This window comes from Seriola aureovittata, chromosome 5 (genome assembly GCF_021018895.1).
Source record: "Seriola aureovittata isolate HTS-2021-v1 ecotype China chromosome 5, ASM2101889v1, whole genome shotgun sequence".
NCBI lineage: Eukaryota > Metazoa > Chordata > Actinopteri > Carangiformes > Carangidae > Seriola > Seriola aureovittata.
In genome coordinates, this window is record NC_079368.1 from 18,432,356 (window position 1) to 18,451,641 (window position 19,286).

The following is a 19,286-nucleotide window of genomic DNA, read 5'->3' on the forward strand; positions in this document are numbered from 1 at the left end:
CTCTGTGTCTCTCTCTCATTGTCTCTGTCTCTCTCTCTCTCTCTCTCTCTCTCTCTCTCTCTCTCTCTCTCTCTCTCTCTCTCTCTCTCTCTCTCTCTCTCTCTCTCTCTCTCTCTCATATTATTCTTTAATACATATTTGGTTCATTTGGAGCTCCAGACAGAGCCAACAGCTTTGTGACTTCACGTCTGACTCCTCGCCAAGAGCAGTGAAAAATTTAGTAGATGCTGAATCTAAACTGATGTCTCTCTCTCTGTCTCTGTCTCTCTCTCATGCATGATCTCAACTGGTTGTCTTTTTCAGAGAAAAACCTGCCTATGGTCTAAAAATATTCAGACTGCTTTCAATTGACTGATTCCTCACATGGTCAACACACTTAGAAAGCTTCTGCTTTAACACGGCGTCCAGCTTTTCATCCTCTCCACACTGCAGTCGCTGCACATTTAATGGGAATGGCATTGTCGGTGTACTTAACCTGATCTGTACATAATGTGAGAGGAAGGTTTTTCTCAAAGTAAATGTGAGACAGGCCTTTTTTTTTGTCTGGTTGCTAAGCCGAGTAGTTTGACTGGCTCTGTCGGGACCAGATGTCTTGGAAAGGATCTTATTTAAGCTTAAAGGCTGCTACATTTCCATTATTGATCAACGAATCAACAGATAAAACATGTTCCTGGAGCCAAAGGTAACGTCTTCGGGTGTCTTATTTGGTCTGACCAACCGTCTAAAATCCAAATATATTCATTTAGCATGAGAGAAAATGGAGAAAAGCAGGGAACCCTGTCATTTGATAAGCATTTTTACTTGTTTCCCTAATCAATTAATTAACAAATGGCTTCAGCTTTCATACTTTTTAGTGTTTTTTCTACCTTTTGATAATCTAAACTGCGCGTTTTTATATTTGTGGTATGCCTTTTGATTAGAGAACTGACAATAGAAGCAACAAGATATTTGTTGTCGTTTCACCATCTTTCATGGGGAAACGAGATAAAACTAATTTCGCAATCTGGAGTTCAACTAGAGGCGTTGCAGTTCATGCTCAGCAGCACGGTAAATCCCTTGGCCGCCATGGTGCAACATCCATCCATCCCACTGTTTAAACGGCTAAAAAAATATTCTTAGGCTTGTCAGCACATGGAACCTGCCTCATTGGGATCAAATATCTAGGTGTTTTTGGGGTTCAGACATCAAGCGTTTACCTTTCCAATGGCGCGTGATTAATGACGTTCTTCTTTCTTTCACCTCAAGAGAGAGCGCCGCTGAAATCGTGCTTTTCCCCCCCGATCAGAATGAGTTGTTGGAGGCAAATTTATTGGACAAATCTTGGCATGAAAACATGTTTGGGAAACTGGCTTTGCTCCAGCAGCTAACCTGATAGTTTTGTCTGATATTGGAACATCAGCGAGTCCTCCTCTGAACATGTGGAAGCAGAGCACATGTGTCTTCAGTAGGATCCCCTGCAATCTATTGGGTGTAGCGTTTGTATGTATGTGTCTGTGTGCGGCTTCTCACACATGGTAGCAAGCGGCCCCCACAGGAGCAGCTGGACAAAGAGTTTACAGTTTTACAAGAGCAAAGTGAGAGCGACTTCTTAAAGTGCTCTGCAGCAGGGGAGTTGCTAACAGATCGCTTCTTGGCCCTCAACGCTTGAAAGACTATATTTTCAGCAGTTGATTTCTCCGCCGTGTTTACACCATGAAGCCAATGTGCTGATAACAAACACTATAAAACTCCTGTTTATTGTTGTCTGAGGAACGTAGTGAGGTCTTCAAAATCCCTCAGCTGTTAAATTATATACGTATTATACGAGAAGTAAAACATTATAGGGTGAGATGGTAATACACAGATTTGTTCTGATCGCCCAATGGGAACCAATGAAATATCTTGTTAAGTTTAAGCTGCTTGTTCCATTTCTAATCAGCTAGGTTGCAACACTGTGTCTTTTAAAAGGCTTAGGTATATATATATATATATATATATATATATATATATATATATATATATATATATATATATATATATATATATATATATTATATATATATATATATATATATTATATATATATATATAAGTGGCTGTAATCTATATTTTTATTTTTATATTAACAATGTAAAGACAGTGTGACGAACCTCCAGAGAATTTTCCCCTGAATCTGCAACTCCCTTTCAGCTTTATGGAGCTTTAAAGCAACTTTCAGATCATTGTTTTAGCAGACCGGCTTCGACTGCACCGTTTCGGGTGACCCTCACCAATCTCATCGCGTCACACATCAGACAGACCCAGTTGGAGACCAGCTGGTGAACACAGCGGCGCATGTGGCAGCTAAAGAGCCAGTTATTTCCTTCAGGAGTTGGTAGAGACCAAAAACAGAGCAAAAAGAGAGAGAATATTTGGACTGAAGGTGTTTATGTTGAATCGGTGGCAGCAGGAATACAGTGGCAGCACCCAGCTACTTCCAGTCCAACCAGCCCGTACACCACAGTCTGCTTTTTGTTTAGTTACTTGCAAATGGTTAAATCTACTTAATGGGATTCGATAAGGGATTTGAAAGGATTCAGATTTAAGAGTAGATTTGATTCTGGATTTGGATTGGTTAAAATGCTTTGCTATCCTCCCAAAGTGATGTGGGACCTGTGTGGGGATCCCAAGTCTTATCTAGATATACTGAGGACTTGTCATAGTAATAAATGAAGGATGTTTTTGTTTGTTTTCTTGCAGGGTTGTTGGCGGATTTGAGGCACTCACAGCCATGGAGAATGTGGAGAGTGATCCCAAAACAGACAAACCAAAGGTGGGAATCTTGTTTAAGGTCTCAGTTGGTTTAATCATAATTTGATTTTCAGATTTTTTTTTTGTTTTAAAAATAGGAGAGAGAAATATTCTTCTACAGGTATTTTTTTTCTTCTTACATTTCATTTTACACTCCTAATATTGCAGCTGGGCAAACTACAGAGAGCAACTGTGGAGGAAGGTTAAGTTTCCTCTATCACAAACATCAAAAGGCGCTGAGGAGTACAAGGCTCCGCCACAGCGCCATGACAGTAGTTTGACCTTTTTGCGTGGATCTTCTAAAGATCAGGTGCTAAGATGAGAAACCAAGCGGGGTTAGAGAAGTGTTTAGAAAAGCCAGTGATGGGAGCAGAACTGTTTTGTCATTTTATTATCCTAAATTACAAATACAATGTAAAAAAAACAAAGAAACAAAGAAAACATGAAACAAATACAGCTATGATATTTTTTCAAAGTTTATATCCACCGGTGAACAGAAATGTGATATAGGAGATCTAGAGATTTGTATTTAATAGTTTATGATTAATATTTTCGATCATTTAGAGGTGACACACAATAATTAGTTCCCATCCCACATTTTTCTGTTTTACAGTCAGAGATCAAGATCATCAGTGCGACTGTGTTCGTGGACCCATATGAAGAGGCTGATGCTCAGGTTTGTATCTCTCTGTCTATTTGCATCCATCAACAATACTGACTTGATGACAGAACAAGCTTCTTTTTATACCTCCATGCTGATGACAGCCGTTACGTTTTCGGCTTTGTCCGTCTGTCCCGTTCTCATGAACGTGACATCTCAGGAACGCCTCGAGAGAATTTCTTCAAACTTGGACTCAAGGATGAACTCAAGAGCTCATACTCGCTAATTATGACAAAATTTAACGATGAAGACTGCAAAAACACTTCTGGCCATTATTCAGTGCTGTAACTCAGGAAGTGGAGATTGGGACCATCTTGCAGTGTGTGGGATATTCTTCTTCTCAACACCATTTTTCCTGCAACTTGGCTTGTTGGCAAAGGCAAACAACCGCGAGGCAGAAGTTCTAGTTTTAGATCCAAAGTGAAGACGACAAACAATATCGCAGTATTTATGTCTGCGTGGAAAACCATGATGTCTCCAAATAAACAGTTAAAAGACTATTGATTCTTACTATTTTAAAGTAAAAGAAAAACAGCAAATCATCAAATAAGTTGGAATGAGGGATGGTTTAGTATTTCTGTGTGGAAAAAAATCACCCCAGCAATCAGTTAATGGAATCATTTCAGTTCTGTCAGAATAAAGACTTTGTCCAGTGTCCTACAGGGCAACACACTTGCATTTGAAACATGGGTTGAGGGGTGAAAGCGTCGACACAAGAATAAGTCTTCCGGTGTGAGCATTGCCTCTGTATCCGCTGATCTGACACGCGCTTCTCTGGATTTGGCATTTCCCTGGTTTGTGTTTTTGCAGATCGCGGCCGAGCGAGAGAAGGAGCTGCAGAAGCAGGAGGAGGAGCGGCAGCAGGCCAGCATCACCCTGAAGAAAGCCAAGGAGGAGCAGGCGCCCAAGACCTTCAAACAAGGTGTGGGGAAATACATCAACCCGTCCACAATGTAAGAGCACACACACACGTACACAAACACAAACACGTTCTCTCTCTCTCTCTCTCTCTCTCTCTCTCTCTCTTTCTCTCTCTCTCTCTCTCTCTCTCTCTCTCTAATTTGCTATTCCACACACAGCACTCTCTCCTCTGCTTTTAAAGTAGTAGTGACTCATCCATGGGCATTGCTGTGACGTATATAAAAGCTGCACATGCACAAACCTGAAGTTAAAGAACATTTATTCTGCTTTGTCTGCAGAGTTCGGATTAAAAAGTTTTCCTGGCCCCCACACAAACTGCATAAAATGTTTTCTCTGAGCGACCTGAGAAACAATACAGTAATGAATGGATGATAAAACATTATTGCACAGCAGCACAAAATGAGTAGAGGCATCATGTGCAAAATGTCAATTATAGAGAAGATTACCCTTTTCCCCCCACGGGGATAATTCAGGTTTATTATCCAGAGCATATTTCTGCTGAGATTATGTAAATTGCATTGAATTTTGTGATATTACAAAATATTTCTTTTTAGTTTCTGGTTTATGTCTGTCTGACAACACACACTCAACATGGCCTGCCAGTCAAATATCAACCACAACAAAGACATCGGATCAGATTCACCCATGTCAGGCTTTGATTGTGCTTTATGGTTTTATGGTATTAAATGGAATTGATTTGTGCTGTTTTTCGACTGCTCCATTGTGTCAAACTTTTAACTTTCGAGGGGGAATCTGTTCAGTAAAGTGGAATAAAATAATGAGTGTACTTTACACAATGTGTTACACTGTAGCATTTGACCAAATACTGAAATTACTTTCATTATCACAATTAAGGTGCATTAACTAAATTGAAAATTAATGTACTGTAGCTGAAGCGTGTATTAAGAGATAATTAGACTGATTTTTCTCTCCTTGCTGGTGTTTTGTCTTCTGACTGAACCCGTCTCATCCTTCTCCTGTCATCACGTCATGTTCACGTTTAGTCTTACGAAGAGCGCGTCAGTGTTAATGCTTCCTTGATTAGCTGTGCATTAGGGGTGTTTCAGCCGTCGTTAATGGTCCTTTTTAAAGGTATCAGTCGTAGGAAAATGACTACTGATACTTTTTTCTAAAATTAACCTTTTAGCTTAAAACATATGAGTAGACAAGAGCTCTGAACTGATATAATACAGTGGAAGATCAGAGACCAGGCTGTGCAATTACAGTAACTCATGATTCTGGCTTTAAGAGGTCTTTTGTTTGTTTGTTTTCTATTTTGCATCAGTCGATAATCTTGGATTTGACATTTAATCAATTTAACATCTTTCATCCCCTTTTAGCTCATTGGTTTATTTTCCCAGGAGCACCTCAAGTGGTTGATGGTTATGGTTAATGGTCATGATGAACTGTGACTGTCCTGCCAAGCCTGAATATCTAGTTTCCACAATGTTATCATCTAACCCTTGAAGTGATAAAATTTTAGATTGTTAATATTTTTGAATGGTTTTCTTTATATTCAGTTGCTTATTTACACATCCAGTACACTCTGAGCAAATGTCATATAATATTATTTATTATAACATAATATAAAAGGACTTTTGTTTTACTTTCAATAAGAAAAGAAAAAAAATCTGAAAAGCTGAGATACTCAAAAAACAACATAATTTACAAAGAGAATAGAGTTGTGAGGGCGAATTCAGACAAACACTAGAACAGATCAGAGAAACCCACAATCTACCAGAAGCAAGACTCACACGTCTGCGAGGAAACAGCTCATTGTTGGGGTCCTCGGTGTGTTGATGTTCTGCTTCTCCCTCTTCCAGAAAACGCTCGGCTGCTGAAGATGAAAGCGGACCGTCCACCAGCGGAGCGGCGGCAGCCAAGAAGTCCAAAGGCAAGACCAGCTTCGGAGACTTCAGTTCCTGGTAGCAGCTGTGTATTTTTACTGGTCAGGAGTGCAGGCAAAATTAATTTCATTCACACTTCGATTTTTTTGTATTGTTTATCATCTCTCAGTAGTTTCGGTGTCTTATGAAACTATAAATTAAAGCTACTTTTTTTCAAAGATAGAGTGACCGTTTCATTTCCTCTTTCAAAGACACCGTGTGACTATTGATTTTGTGACTGTGTATTGACAAAGTTTTGGTGCGATGAAGCAGCAGTGTAAAGATTTCAGCACTTATTAAGAGGAAACACTACTCAGTGTAAGAAGTAATTAATCTTATCTCCATCATCCGAGACAGTCTAATCAATATGTGGGCTAAAAGCATCTGATTGATATCTTTGGTCCTGGGCAGTTTAATCGATGTTTGATCCAGGACGGGCGAATCAGAATTTGTGAACATGATAAACATCAGACTGAAGAGAGGGAGAGGCTTTAGGATGTAAAGGTTTATTTTCTGGTAAATAATGACATGCAGCCACTGCAGCTCTGAGCCGGACACTTTGGCTCGACTCCCAAGTGTTTTAATGGATGTGCTTGTCACGTTTCCATAATCCTTTAGCACAGAGCTTCACAGGAAGCTTGAGTTGGTGGTCCACACATGAAAAATTAATCTCAAGATTGGTCACTTTATGTCCACAGTGGTGGTTTGGTTATGTTAGGACACACTCTGATTCTCCTCACCTAACGTAAACCCTCATTGTTCCTTCTCAAAATACAACTTTTTTCTGAGGCGCACTTCAGAGTTTGATTGTTTTACCGGAACAAAGGCTGTTTTTATTCTTAACTTTCATTCAGCGTCACTGAACTTTAAAAAAAAAAAAAAAAACTGACAAAATCATGTGAAAATGTTTCCAATTTTCCAGTTTCAATGAACAACAATGAAAGAAATTGCGCTATTGTTGTCGCTGACTGTGGCATGAAGGGTGGGATTGTTGCATTGATTGTCGCTCTCTTTCCTTTTACATTCATAGTCTGTATGTCTGTGTTGAACCAGCATCACATCTTTTTTTTTTTTTTTTTTTAGATCTGCTCTCATCTCTCTCACTGTCAGGGAAATGTTATAATGTTAGACTGACATTGTTTTTGTACCATAGAAATAGTGCTATGATCTAGAAAAAGTAAAGACAGTAGAAACTCATTGTATGTGGGTTCAAGTGTTCAATGAGTGGCTTGGGGGAGAGCACATTAACCAACAGACTAACCTTTCAGTGGAGCTGTTACACTATAAACAGCTCCCAGTGATCATTTTAACTGGAGAAACTACAGTCAGGGCCAGATTTAAATGAGAAGCTGCTAACGTTTCCCTGTTTTCATAATAAAAACAAGGAGGGATTAAAGATTGTGTAAGAGACCCGTTAGTGTCAGAGCTCAACAACCCCTCCATGTGGAAGATCCTCGTCGCTCTGGTGGAACTGTGGTATTGGTGAAAAGCACCCTCGTGTCACATAACCCATAATTTATTGGCTGCTTGGTTGTGGCCCTGATGCTTCTCCACTTCTGCCTCATTATTTAGCTGTGCTCTGAAAGACGCCCTTTCAGTGTCCTCAGCGTCTCCCCTGCCTGAGTGATGTGGAAGCCAGAGGTGAAAAACATTAAGTTGGTGCCCTCCAAAACCGAAGTTCCTGACCTACACAGTTAGCCTTTTCACACATGGAGTGCTAAAAACCGAGCTGTGGCATGGTGGCGGGGAGGAGAGTCAGTCGTTTGTCGAACTGTCCCGTCAGCGCAGCGGCAGGAAATGGATTCAGACAGGCCGTGGGACACTGAAGTCGCTAATTCAATGAATAATTGAGGTCTGCGGTTCTTACAAGCATCAGATGGGTGATTTGAAACAAGGGAGTCACAAGCAAACAGTAACTTTAGACGGTAAGCTGCTCACATAATGTACCCAAGTGTTCAAGACGATTCGATGCAGCAGCCGCTTAATAAACTACATTCTGTCTTTGTGATGCTTTTGCAGGTTTTTGTTTTGTTTTGATGAGATTTCGTGGTCATTTTTATCCCCGTCTTCAGGTGAGATGTAGTTCATTAAATTTGTTGTTTCGACCCAAATGACTTGAATAGAGATATTTTGATATATTGGCATTGGAAAGGTAAACTCCAGAGCTTGCAACCACATCTCACTGTCTTCCTCTGTGGATGAAGATTGCTCAGTTGTCTGTGTAACGTTTTGATTTTCTCCATTTGCAAATTAGTGTTTTCACTCCTCCTCCTCCCTGTTTGGACACCGAGGGGAATCCAAACCCGTGGCACGTTTGCTGATCTCAAAGACAAAAGCCTGATTTTTTTTTTTTAGGTAAGTTTTTTTTTTTCACTTGATGATTTTGTACAGTCTATGCGGATAGGTATTAGAACTTTACTCACATTAATTTGAAAAACTAATTAAGTAAAGTGGCCACTTTGTGCCTGAGGTGCTGTGATTTAGCATGTGGTGTTTTATCAGCAAGGTAAACCTGAGTTTTTGTCTACCTACAGAATAAAGCCTTGTGAGCCACTGAGCATTTGTAGTTTACAAAACAACAACTTTTAATTAAATAGACTTTTTTTTTTTTTTTTTAAGAAAAATCCCATGAGAACAAAGTCTGACCACATCTAATTTACACATTGCACAATGGCTCAATTTTAAGAAAAGTTATTGCTAATTAATGCATTAAATGATTAAAGTCTTAATTAGCACAACCAGTCTTTTTTAATACCAATGAAGGTGATTATTGCACAACATTTTAACACCCCTTTTTGCTCTTGTCCTGCTCTTTGCAGCTTCGTGGCTGTGATTTTGAACACTGTTTTTTTTCTACACAGACAGCACTTCTTCTTGCTGTTTTCCAGACAGATTAAAACTTCAAGTGCCAGTTTTTAGTGTATTGCCAAGGATAAGTGTGTTTGTTGTGGCCCTGATGCTCTTATTAAAAGTTTGTTCATTCAGTCTCCTCTCTAGAAGACTAGTAATGATTTGTGCCCGTCTCTGTCGGTGGGATATGTCAATACTTTATGAACACATTTGCTTTATATTTGTTGGGCAGATAAGCCCAGAGCCCTACTATTTAAGAGGTGATTTTTGCTAATAAACAAGAGTAATTTCTATTGTTTGCAAGGTAAAGAAATAGATTTAATTGAATGGATTAAACAAAATAGATACAACCAGTTAATTAGTGAGCTTTAGAGGTGCTGGTAGGCAGATTGTGATACCTTTGGACTAAGCCAGGCGAGAAAATTATTTAGCATTTCCTCCCCAGGCAAATTCTAGCTTTGATAGAAGTAGCTAACAGCTGTTTACAATGAAAGCGGTTATTAGCAATCATGTACACAGTTGTTTTATGTGGGACTTATAATCATCGACCCTGCTTGGATCCAGTTTTATCTCATAGAAAAGGCCAAGTAGAGGACACGCTCCTAATAAAGTCATCACCCCACCGCTTCAGTGCTGTAATAAAAAATGAGCAGAAATCTCTAAGCGTGCGTGCATAAAATTGCAATGTGAATCTGTGCACATCTCTCAACTCCAGTTCTCACTTTTTATTTTCAGGCCTCCCTTTGAAGTCGGCCATTGAGAATAGACATCAGCAGAGATACTGTAGGGAAAGGGAGTGGGTGTACGCTGCGTGGAGTTACTCAGCGGTCAGCTTCTTACTAGTTCAGCATCCTCCTCCAGATTTATACACATTCAAAGTGTAATCATTACCTGACAATATAAATCATGATACTGTCATTTCACTATTCTCAATGTTCTTTCTCCAATGCTCCTGATGCAGGAGTTTGTTTTAAATATCTCAACAACTGTTGGATGAGTTGCCATGAAATGTCATACAGACATTTATTGTTCCCAGTGAAAGAATCCTACTGACTTTGGTGATCCTCTGATTTTACCTCTAGCACCATTATCTAGTCAGATAAGGTCGTCCCCTTCCTTTTCTGCCACAAAAGCATAAAGTAAATAGGCCTTTACTTTTACAGTTGATTTTTGTGCAGAATAACAGCATCTTCTGTGTAAAACATCAGCTGGACGTGAAATAAAAATCAAAAAAAGTACAGAAAGAGCGAAATTCGCAGGTATGACTGGGCAGATAGAACATTATCTTTAACCTTTTATAAAGGTGTTTAACATTTAGTAATTTCATTTTATTAATTAGCAAGGGTTGGAAAAAAATGGGCTATAATTCTAAAATGAAACGTTATATATAATATATATTATAATAAAATGTGTTTCACATGGTTTCATGAGGCCATCGTGAATTTTAGCTTCTCCAAAAGGTTAACATCACCTGCATGTTATGTACCGTAGGTAATTTAGCATTTTTCCCTTCTAACACACAACAAGGATGAATATTTATCTGTTTTTTTTTTTTTTTTTTTTTACCTGCCAAAAATACATTATGTCGACACTAATTTTGGGTTTTCCAGCAGAGAAATGTTGCTGTTTTCAAATCTGGTAAACAGCCTTTCATTGGACACCGATTTTATTTTTATTTGAAGTGTAGCGACTGTAAGCAAATTATGTTATAACAGTGAACGACATAATTTCTCTCATCTGTGAATTTGGCCAAAACCGCCTGTCTTTTACAGAGATGTTCCCTCCAGAGCCCAAACAAACATCCAACCTTCAGTCTTACCGGCCCCTGAGGGACCTGCTGTCAACACCAGTGTTCAGGCCTTTTTATATCTCCCCTCTTTAAAATTACAACCATCAGCTGTCTGTCTGCTTTCATTTCGCAGGGCAGCCCTCCATTTTATATGCAGCAACCATTTCACTGAAATTGTTCTGAAAGTAATAGAGATCACTTGTTACTTTTGAAGACATGGAAATGAATCACCCATCCTGGAAAAGGAGGTAATCCGTGACTCTCAACACTCCCTTCCTCTCTGCACCGCACCAAGGGCAAAGGGTTTATTTTAGCTACATCTGAGCTGTAGCTTTTTAATCTAAAACATTTATGATGTTACACAGTCCAGAGAGAATCGCTGAAGTGAGCCACAGAAACTCTCCGCTACCAGAAAAGCTCCCATACAGACACTTTTGTGAAATACGTGCCGGTGAAAAATCTGTCCTGGGTCGTTTTGCAGACGCAGTTAAAAGCTTTTAACGGAGTATCATATAGTGATCTGATTACAACACCACAGCTGTATGAATTCTGCTGATATGAAGTCATATTTGTGATAAAAGCTTCTCAGGAGAGGGGTAAAAGTAGCATCACAGGCTGTAACATAACTTCCAAAAACAACAGTTTTATGAAGCCTCATGGTTTCTTGAATTTCACTTAATTTTTAATATGCGCACAAGGATAATAATGGAAATATCCCAGACAGAAAATACTTGTTTGGGTTTCTTCTGGCTCAGTACACGCCTGGTTCCTTCCCCCAAGTCTGACCCACGTACAACATGACTGTTAGTTGCTACTTCCACATCTGGACCACTTCTGGCGCACACACAGAAAATCTTGCTTGCAGTCAGCAGTCAGCTAAGATATAAATATCTCATTACACAAGGTGATATTATTACCAAGCTAACATTAGCTTTGTCAGTTAGTTCAGATATACGATTGCACTAACCCAACTGACAGTATATTGGCAAGCTAGTGTTGGCTGATCAGTCACTGACTGTTAAGTACAACAGTTAGTTCTGACCAAGAAATTTGATTTCTACTAGAGGCCATGAGTGCTCATATAGAGGACTCTGGGACTTCTAACTACATGTATCACTCCGCCTTACAGGTGTTCTTTTAACCGTTAATTAGCTTTACATTAACAGTCGTTAACAGTCCAGTACCAGTCCAGTTGTGGAACTATTTGTTGGCGTAGCCTAATAAATGATGATATAAATGAGGCTGCAGGTCGAGTACCGACAACAGTCACAGCCGCGCTGATATTCAGTACAACATCACGGCCTCAAATTATTTAGTAACAACTCATCTCTGTATATATTTACTAATCTCTACATTCGTATATTTGTCAAAGTTGGTGGTATTCACACAGTTTAGAAGAAGGCATTTCTTTAATATTCCCATGTACAACACTATTTAGTAGCATTTTAATTAAGGTCAGATCTGTCAACCGTATCCCATTACTTTTTTTTACTATTCACTCTAAACAGTATTAGCAAGCTAACTTTTTATGGGTGCAAATTCGTAACAACTAATCTCTACTTAACCAACGTGTAGTGAAGGCAGTTTTATTTTAGTAATATGTCCTAAATCTCCACTTGAAGTCCCTTAGCATTTCTAAGCAGTAAACATTTAATATTGCAGTGTTCATAACACTCTTTAATGTAGTTATAAGGAGATACAAGTTTTTATTAATGAATATTTTGTAGTGAGTCTTTTCCAGATGTCTCTAAATCGTTTTAATGCTTTTGAGTATGTTGAGTTTTGCAGTAAGGAGCACGTCTTTATATGTAACATCACATTTCACTGATGGAACAATTTGTTCCAGAGATGGGACTGAATCATACGCGGCCTCACTGGTGGCTCTTCTCTGAAAATGAACTTTAAATGCACTCCTGTTTGTTCCAGTGCTTTTTTTGTTGTTGTGAATTTCACTTCACTTTTACTAGAAAGTAGAATCGGTTTTGATGCTTCGTCTGTGTCGCTAAGCAACAAAGGCAGCTGCTGGCTTTGTGTGTGAAAGAGACGATCCAGGCAATTTGCTGGCTTTCAAGGGACGACATGAAAGGGTTTGAAATGAACAATCCTGCATTTCCAAATATGATATTTGACTGGCTTTTCTTTGTGAAAGGGACTGCAGGGAATTATCAAAATGGTCACGGTCGCTTCTAACATAATTCACCAGACCTTTCCACACATCAGACACAAGGAGATCAAACAAAAGGATCATAATTACTGCAGGAGAATTTGGCAGCTGCAGTAGTAAATGGAAACAAAAGGAGATAAAAGATTAGAAACAAGAAAGCAACAAATGGAAATTTCCCCACTCAGACCTAGTGATATCTGGCTACTGAGATGTCTGCCACCATGTGTATACATTGCCAGCGGATGGCGTTTGATTTGTCGCTCCTATTGTCATGCAACATCGGAAGAGAAATGTTTGGACCTCTTACTCACCATCCACATACCCAGATTTTTTTCAGTGATCCAAGTAGTTCAGTTGTTGTCCTCTTTTTTTGTACAATAAACAGAGATATTATAAATGGATACTTAGAACCCCTTTTCACCACTTAGGACAGGCCCTTAACAAATTGGTTATTGCCATTATTTATATGCATATACAGTATTTTTATGGCATTCAATGGCAGCTTCAAATGCTTAAATCATTTGAGAAGATCTAGGTTTGCTTTAACCAGTTTCCATACACCCCCATTTTTGTGCACAAGCCCAATAATAATGTACCCAAATAAAAAGATTACTGTTCTTCATACAGTCCTAACCCTGGTCTCCTTTCAAAGGTTCGGCTACTTAAATTTTACAACCAAAAAGTCAGAAAGAGTATAAGAGATAACCAACTGAACCAAATATATAGAGGCACAAACATGGTAGAAATGTAAATATAATTTTTGCTTTGCCTATTTTTTGGCATAAAAAAAGGAATATAAGGCCTGTAGTATGACCTTTTGTGTTTTGTGTATTGAAAACACATGGAGAATACTTTGCAGAGATACAATCAGGAGACTTAGAGCTTCCCGACAATGTATGATTTGTCATGGTCATGTGAGGATTGGGTCCGGTACAGACCAAAACACACCTAAAGTAGTACCACCAAGGCATCTTATAGGTTAGACGATATGTTTTAAAAGGTTAAGAAATTTCAGGATTGTAACACATAACAAATTTAGGGTACCTATGCAAAATTTTGGGTCCAAAATTTGGCACTAAATCCATGACAACAACCTTCTGAGGAACTATACTAAAATTTAAGATCTGGGGGACCACTGCAAATTTGTTTTAACAAATATTTTAGAGAAGCCAAGTTAGGGATTATAGGAATAGAATAAGGAAATCCTTTACAGGTAATGTACAGTGGGTTTATATAAGTTGTATGACTGACAACAGCTGCCTGCCAGACGATAAAGTTGTGGGCCAGACAAACAAAACAATAAGTTAAGGACACTAAAATGCTCCATAGGGCTGAAGTAAACTGCTGAGTCATGACTGATGCCCTTCACAAGTATTGATTTGAGTAGCTTTTTTTTAACGTTTCATGTTTGCACCATCCATAAAAATCACACCCCACACATCATATCTAAAATCATAGGTTTTACCACATACTTTCTTTTTTGCATCGCATTTGTTTGGGTGTAAAAGGTTTTTTTTTATAGATCTGGCCTCAGAAAAGCTTTGGACATTCAAGTCTTGGACTTTCCAGCACAGTGTTAAACCCCACCCAGAAATGCCCCCCACCACGATGAGCCTTTGGTTAACTGGTGATATTAGCACTAAAAGAGGACTGGCAGCATCCCCAGACAGCTGCAACACATCCCAGACCCTGACGTCCGCCCTCACCTGTTTCCTTCAAACAGATGACTGCTAATGTGACAGCCTCCCTTGTTAAGTTGGTGCGTCAGCAGAAGATCTCTGACACTCTGCATTTGGAAACACATCCCTGCTTCAGTACCATCCGTTCGATGACATCACTCACCTCCTCTCTCGTTGGATAAAGTGCATGTCAGTCTGACTCACTGACCAATAGCTTCCTGCTCGGGCGCCTGGTGGTTTTGGATGAGGGGAGTGAGGGAGATGCAGTGCTGTAACCATGGTGACAGTGGATGCTCAGCACTTCCACGACTTTGTGTAGGCAGAGTCTGAATGGGGATGACATCACTCAGGGAGACAAGAGCAAAACAACATCTCTTTCAGTTCCTGTGTCTGTTCTTCTGCCAGTGACAATAACACCAAATGTTATTTGGAGGCTGATGCAAAACCAAAGACATTGGTTTTGTTGAACACAAATACCTGGAAATTAAATGGGCTGAAGTGGACAAAAACTGTTTATCTCTACAGATCATGTAGTTTGTACAAAGGTTTAAGCAGTGACAGTTTATGAAATCCAGCCCTGATATTTTTATTCTGTGTACTGTTTTTGTCCTGATATTTAGACAAGCTTTGGTTGTGTAGGCTACATGTAGAAATATAAAAAAATATATAAATTAAACCTCAATTTAAGAACATTAAAAAAAGAAGTCACAAATATACAAGAAAATATTTTTAAAATACCAAACTAAATAAATTAATGTATTTATGAATACATTTTAAAATGTAAAAATATGCCAAAAATGATTTATAGATGTTAGAAGAAAATGGAAGCATCAAAAAAACACAAATTAAATGGATGGAAAAGCTTCAATTGTTAAATGTAGAATTAATACACCATTACATATGCCAAGAAAAACAAAACAATATTTAAAGGAAAAACTCACTTTAAAACATGAAAAACACAAATATACCAACAAAAAAAAATTGGAAGAACTTTCATGAAAGAAACATATTAAAAAAATCACAAATATATCCCAAAAAATTGATAGGTTTTGCTATATTTAAGACAATGTTTAGATCGATATCAAGATGAATAAATAATTAATGAATAAAGCTTAAGAAAGTAACATTTCATTTCAGCTTTACTGACTGTTTCATAAACAAAACTGATTTTTCCAGCATTTGACAAAAGGCCAATATCAGCCCAGTTACACCAGTATGTAGTTACTGGTTGTCTGTTGTGTGGCTGTTTTTCACAACATGTTCACTTTTGCCATTTCCCAGGTGATTACATTGGAACAAATTGTGTACCACCATTGTTGTTTGGATGCTGTGTACCTCTTCCTCACTGACTCTCCTCTCCTCCCTCTCTGGCTCTGACTCACTGCTCCGGGGATGATGGCCAGCCCCTCCTTCAGATGACATCAGAAGGCTTGAAATAGCAGCAGCATTAAAGCTTCCAGTCATGGGAGCCTGCTGCGAGGCCTGCAACCCAGGGCAGCCACTTCCAGCTGAGGGGGAGCGGGGACGGGAGGGACGGATGGGGGTGGAAAGAAAAAAAAAAAAAAAAAACAAACAAAGAGACAGAGGAGATAATGAAGCGACAGGAGCAACAAGTCAAAGGGGGTCACTGGCTCGACATCCTTTGAGAGCTAATATCACATGTACGGGGGGAGCACAACGCGAGAGCAGCAATTATGTTCTGTCAAATTAAGTACTTGGGCATGAATAATTTGCATTTTTCACCGATGGATCTCCTCTGTCTCCCATGTTTTCTTACTGTATAATCAAAGCATAGAATATACATGACACATATTGTAGCTGTACGTGTACAGTAGGCAGTTTCCTGCAGCTTGTGTGGGTCTTTAATCAACTTTAACTGACTTTGGAAGAAATTGCATTCATTTAATCTGTAGAATGTTAAATCCCTTTGAACTACTAATCTTGACGTCCTTTTTCTCTTAAAAACGTTCTCAAAAATATGTTTTTAGTGTGTGTAGCACATTTTACAAAGTGTTTCTGCACAGAGATCAGCTTTTAAAAGTGGTGGGGGAAGTATTCAGATCCTTTAGTTACTATTATCACAATGTAATAATACTTTATGATAAGTATAAGTCCGGTATTTAAAATCTTACTTAAATTAAGTATGTAAATATAATCAAAAAATTGTATTTAGAGTATTAAAGGTAACTGTTATGCTATTATATATTATATCATTAGATCATTATTACTCATCTATTAATGTATAAGCAGCATTTTACTGTTGTAGCTAAAATATTTAGTATAGATGACTTTAAATGAGGCCAGTTGATGAGCACTGGTTCACCCCTCTCCCCCTCCCTTTCTCAGTTTACCTCTCACTCCTCATGCTTCCCTCACACCCAGGCACTTACTGTTTATCCTTATCTGCCTACTTCCTGTCTCACACTCAGGACCTGTCTGTGTTGATGGAGTGCGAACAACAGAAAACAAAAGCAAAGACGATATGGTCCTCCAACCACTGGATGCCTGAACCATGACACCACCACCCTCCCAGTGTGACCCCCCCCCCCCCCACACACACACACACAGAGACAGAGAGAGAGAGAGAGACCCTCCTGTGTGTCCGAGCATCGCAAAGAAGTAGGTCAGGAGACATGAGGACTGCGAGCATGAGAATAACACACAGCGACATAAACAGCCAACGCCACTACACCCTGTCTATCTGCAGCCGTCACAACACCAATAACAAACTCATTCCTACCCCCCCCCCCCCCCCCCCCCCCTTACAAAGTAAAGGTTAGATTTGATTCACACTGGGGCCCGCCGCTCTGAAATATGTATGCACTAAAAGTAGAATGAGGTGCGCTGGATAAAAGCGTCCACCATGAGGAATAAGCTCTGTTTCTCACGTCTGCACTCAACCATCTGTAACCTGCATGAATATCAAGAGAGGAATATTTATTTATAAGATGCCAATGTCAATTCTAGAAAACAGCACCTGCACACCAGATAAATGCTCCCACAAAAGTTTACATTGTACAGCAATGCATGGATTATCACCGTTTTGGACAGTTTTTTTTTCTCTCTTTGGTTGTTTTCCATCTCTTTGTGGTCATTTGACTGACTTTCCAACCAGTCACTTCAACCCTTTGGGCACCTGGGCCTCCTCAGTAATCTTCATCACATATACTCAGCATGAACCCAAAAAGATCAACCTGTATGTTTGTGCATAACTTAAGCAGAGCGTTTACACTGTGGACAACATACAAAGTTTGAAATTCAAAATGGAAGCGTACCTGCAACTATAGCATTACAGCCAAAACAGTTCCATTTAAAACCGAGTCTCTAGTTGTGTCTGTGTGTGGTTTGGTGCTGAGCAGGTATTGTACAGTTTATCTTTTCACTGAAAACAGTCTGAAGATGACGTGTGTTTGTGAGGCTGAACAAAAACAAAATTACAAAACAATTACTTCTCATTGGCAATGATTACAGATTAATCAGGAAGAGTACCTGTCTTAAGTAATAAGTGTGTGTAAGGCTCCCACAGGTTCTGAATGCAGCAAGTTTGTCTGTTTCAGGGAAACAGGGGCTCTATATGTCCAGTATGTCCACACAGGGGTCACAGCTGAGAACACAAACTGACAAAAACTAAATTTTACTGTTTATTCACCGCGCTCACCATAAAATGTTGCATGTTGCAGTGTTAGGAGCGAGGCAGGGAGTGTGAGATAAATTAGAGGCTGACAGGCTGCGCTGTGCTTGAAGTCAAGCCAGCCACCTCAAGGACATCAAAACACGAGGCTGTGTGGGCATCAGCATCACAAGCAAGGAGTCGGATAAAGAGCAGTGTGCAGAAAAGAATCATCTAAGTGTGTACTGCCATAGCAACTCCGGTCCATACAACAAATGTACGCTCTGTACTTTATCAAAATGATTCATGTCTGATTAGCTGCTCCTGCGGCAGGTCTGATAATCCTTCGGTGAGATTGTTTATTTCTGTGCTGACTGATGATCACAGAGTTTAACATGAATTTACAGTTATAGATGTTTCACCATAGCGTACATCACGTTCTTGCTCACCGCTGTAAAACATGTTCACATGAGAGAATGAATCAGACATGACAACAGCTGCAGAGCTCATCTACAGTGACACCTTGTAAAAGGGTCAGTGCACCCAAAAAACACCCCAAAAAAACTGTGTCCCTTATCCTTAGTGGCATCTAGCAATGCAAGTAATTAGGTTAGTTATTTATGGTTAGGGTTGTTCCAGGAATTTTTCTACTATAACCTTGTTTGTGATGCGGGAACAAAATGCTATTTGGAAAATAAAGTCAAGTCACCTGACGATGCCCAACAAACATCTCGAAGCATTGCTCTATTAAATTAAATTCTTTGAGAGCCACAACACAGCCAGTTGCCAATCTTTTCTCTGACTTTTGTCTTCAGTCTCTGTTTTGAAAAAGGTTTTTCAGCCATGTTTGCACCTATGGGGGGCAGTGTAGGTCAATGTCATTCCACTGCTTTCCTCTAGACTGAAATACCTCAAAAACTATCCAATGGATTGCCATGAAAGATGTTATAGATATTC

General features: G+C 39.3%; 1 protein-coding gene across 1 annotated transcript in view; it reads left to right on the plus strand.

Annotated features, from left to right (window-relative positions):
* The window catches only part of ppil2 (peptidylprolyl isomerase (cyclophilin)-like 2), a 28,741-nt gene extending 22,323 nt beyond the window's left edge, over nucleotides 1–6,418 (plus strand). The window contains exons 17-20 of the mRNA XM_056377162.1: nucleotides 2,719–2,791; nucleotides 3,383–3,445; nucleotides 4,241–4,383; nucleotides 6,175–6,418. Of these exons, the coding sequence (XP_056233137.1) occupies nucleotides 2,719–2,791; nucleotides 3,383–3,445; nucleotides 4,241–4,383; nucleotides 6,175–6,280 (385 nt within the window). The 3' untranslated portion in view covers nucleotides 6,281–6,418. The remainder of the gene's footprint in view (nucleotides 1–2,718; nucleotides 2,792–3,382; nucleotides 3,446–4,240; nucleotides 4,384–6,174) is intronic.
* Nucleotides 6,419–19,286: the final 12,868 nt, after the last annotated feature.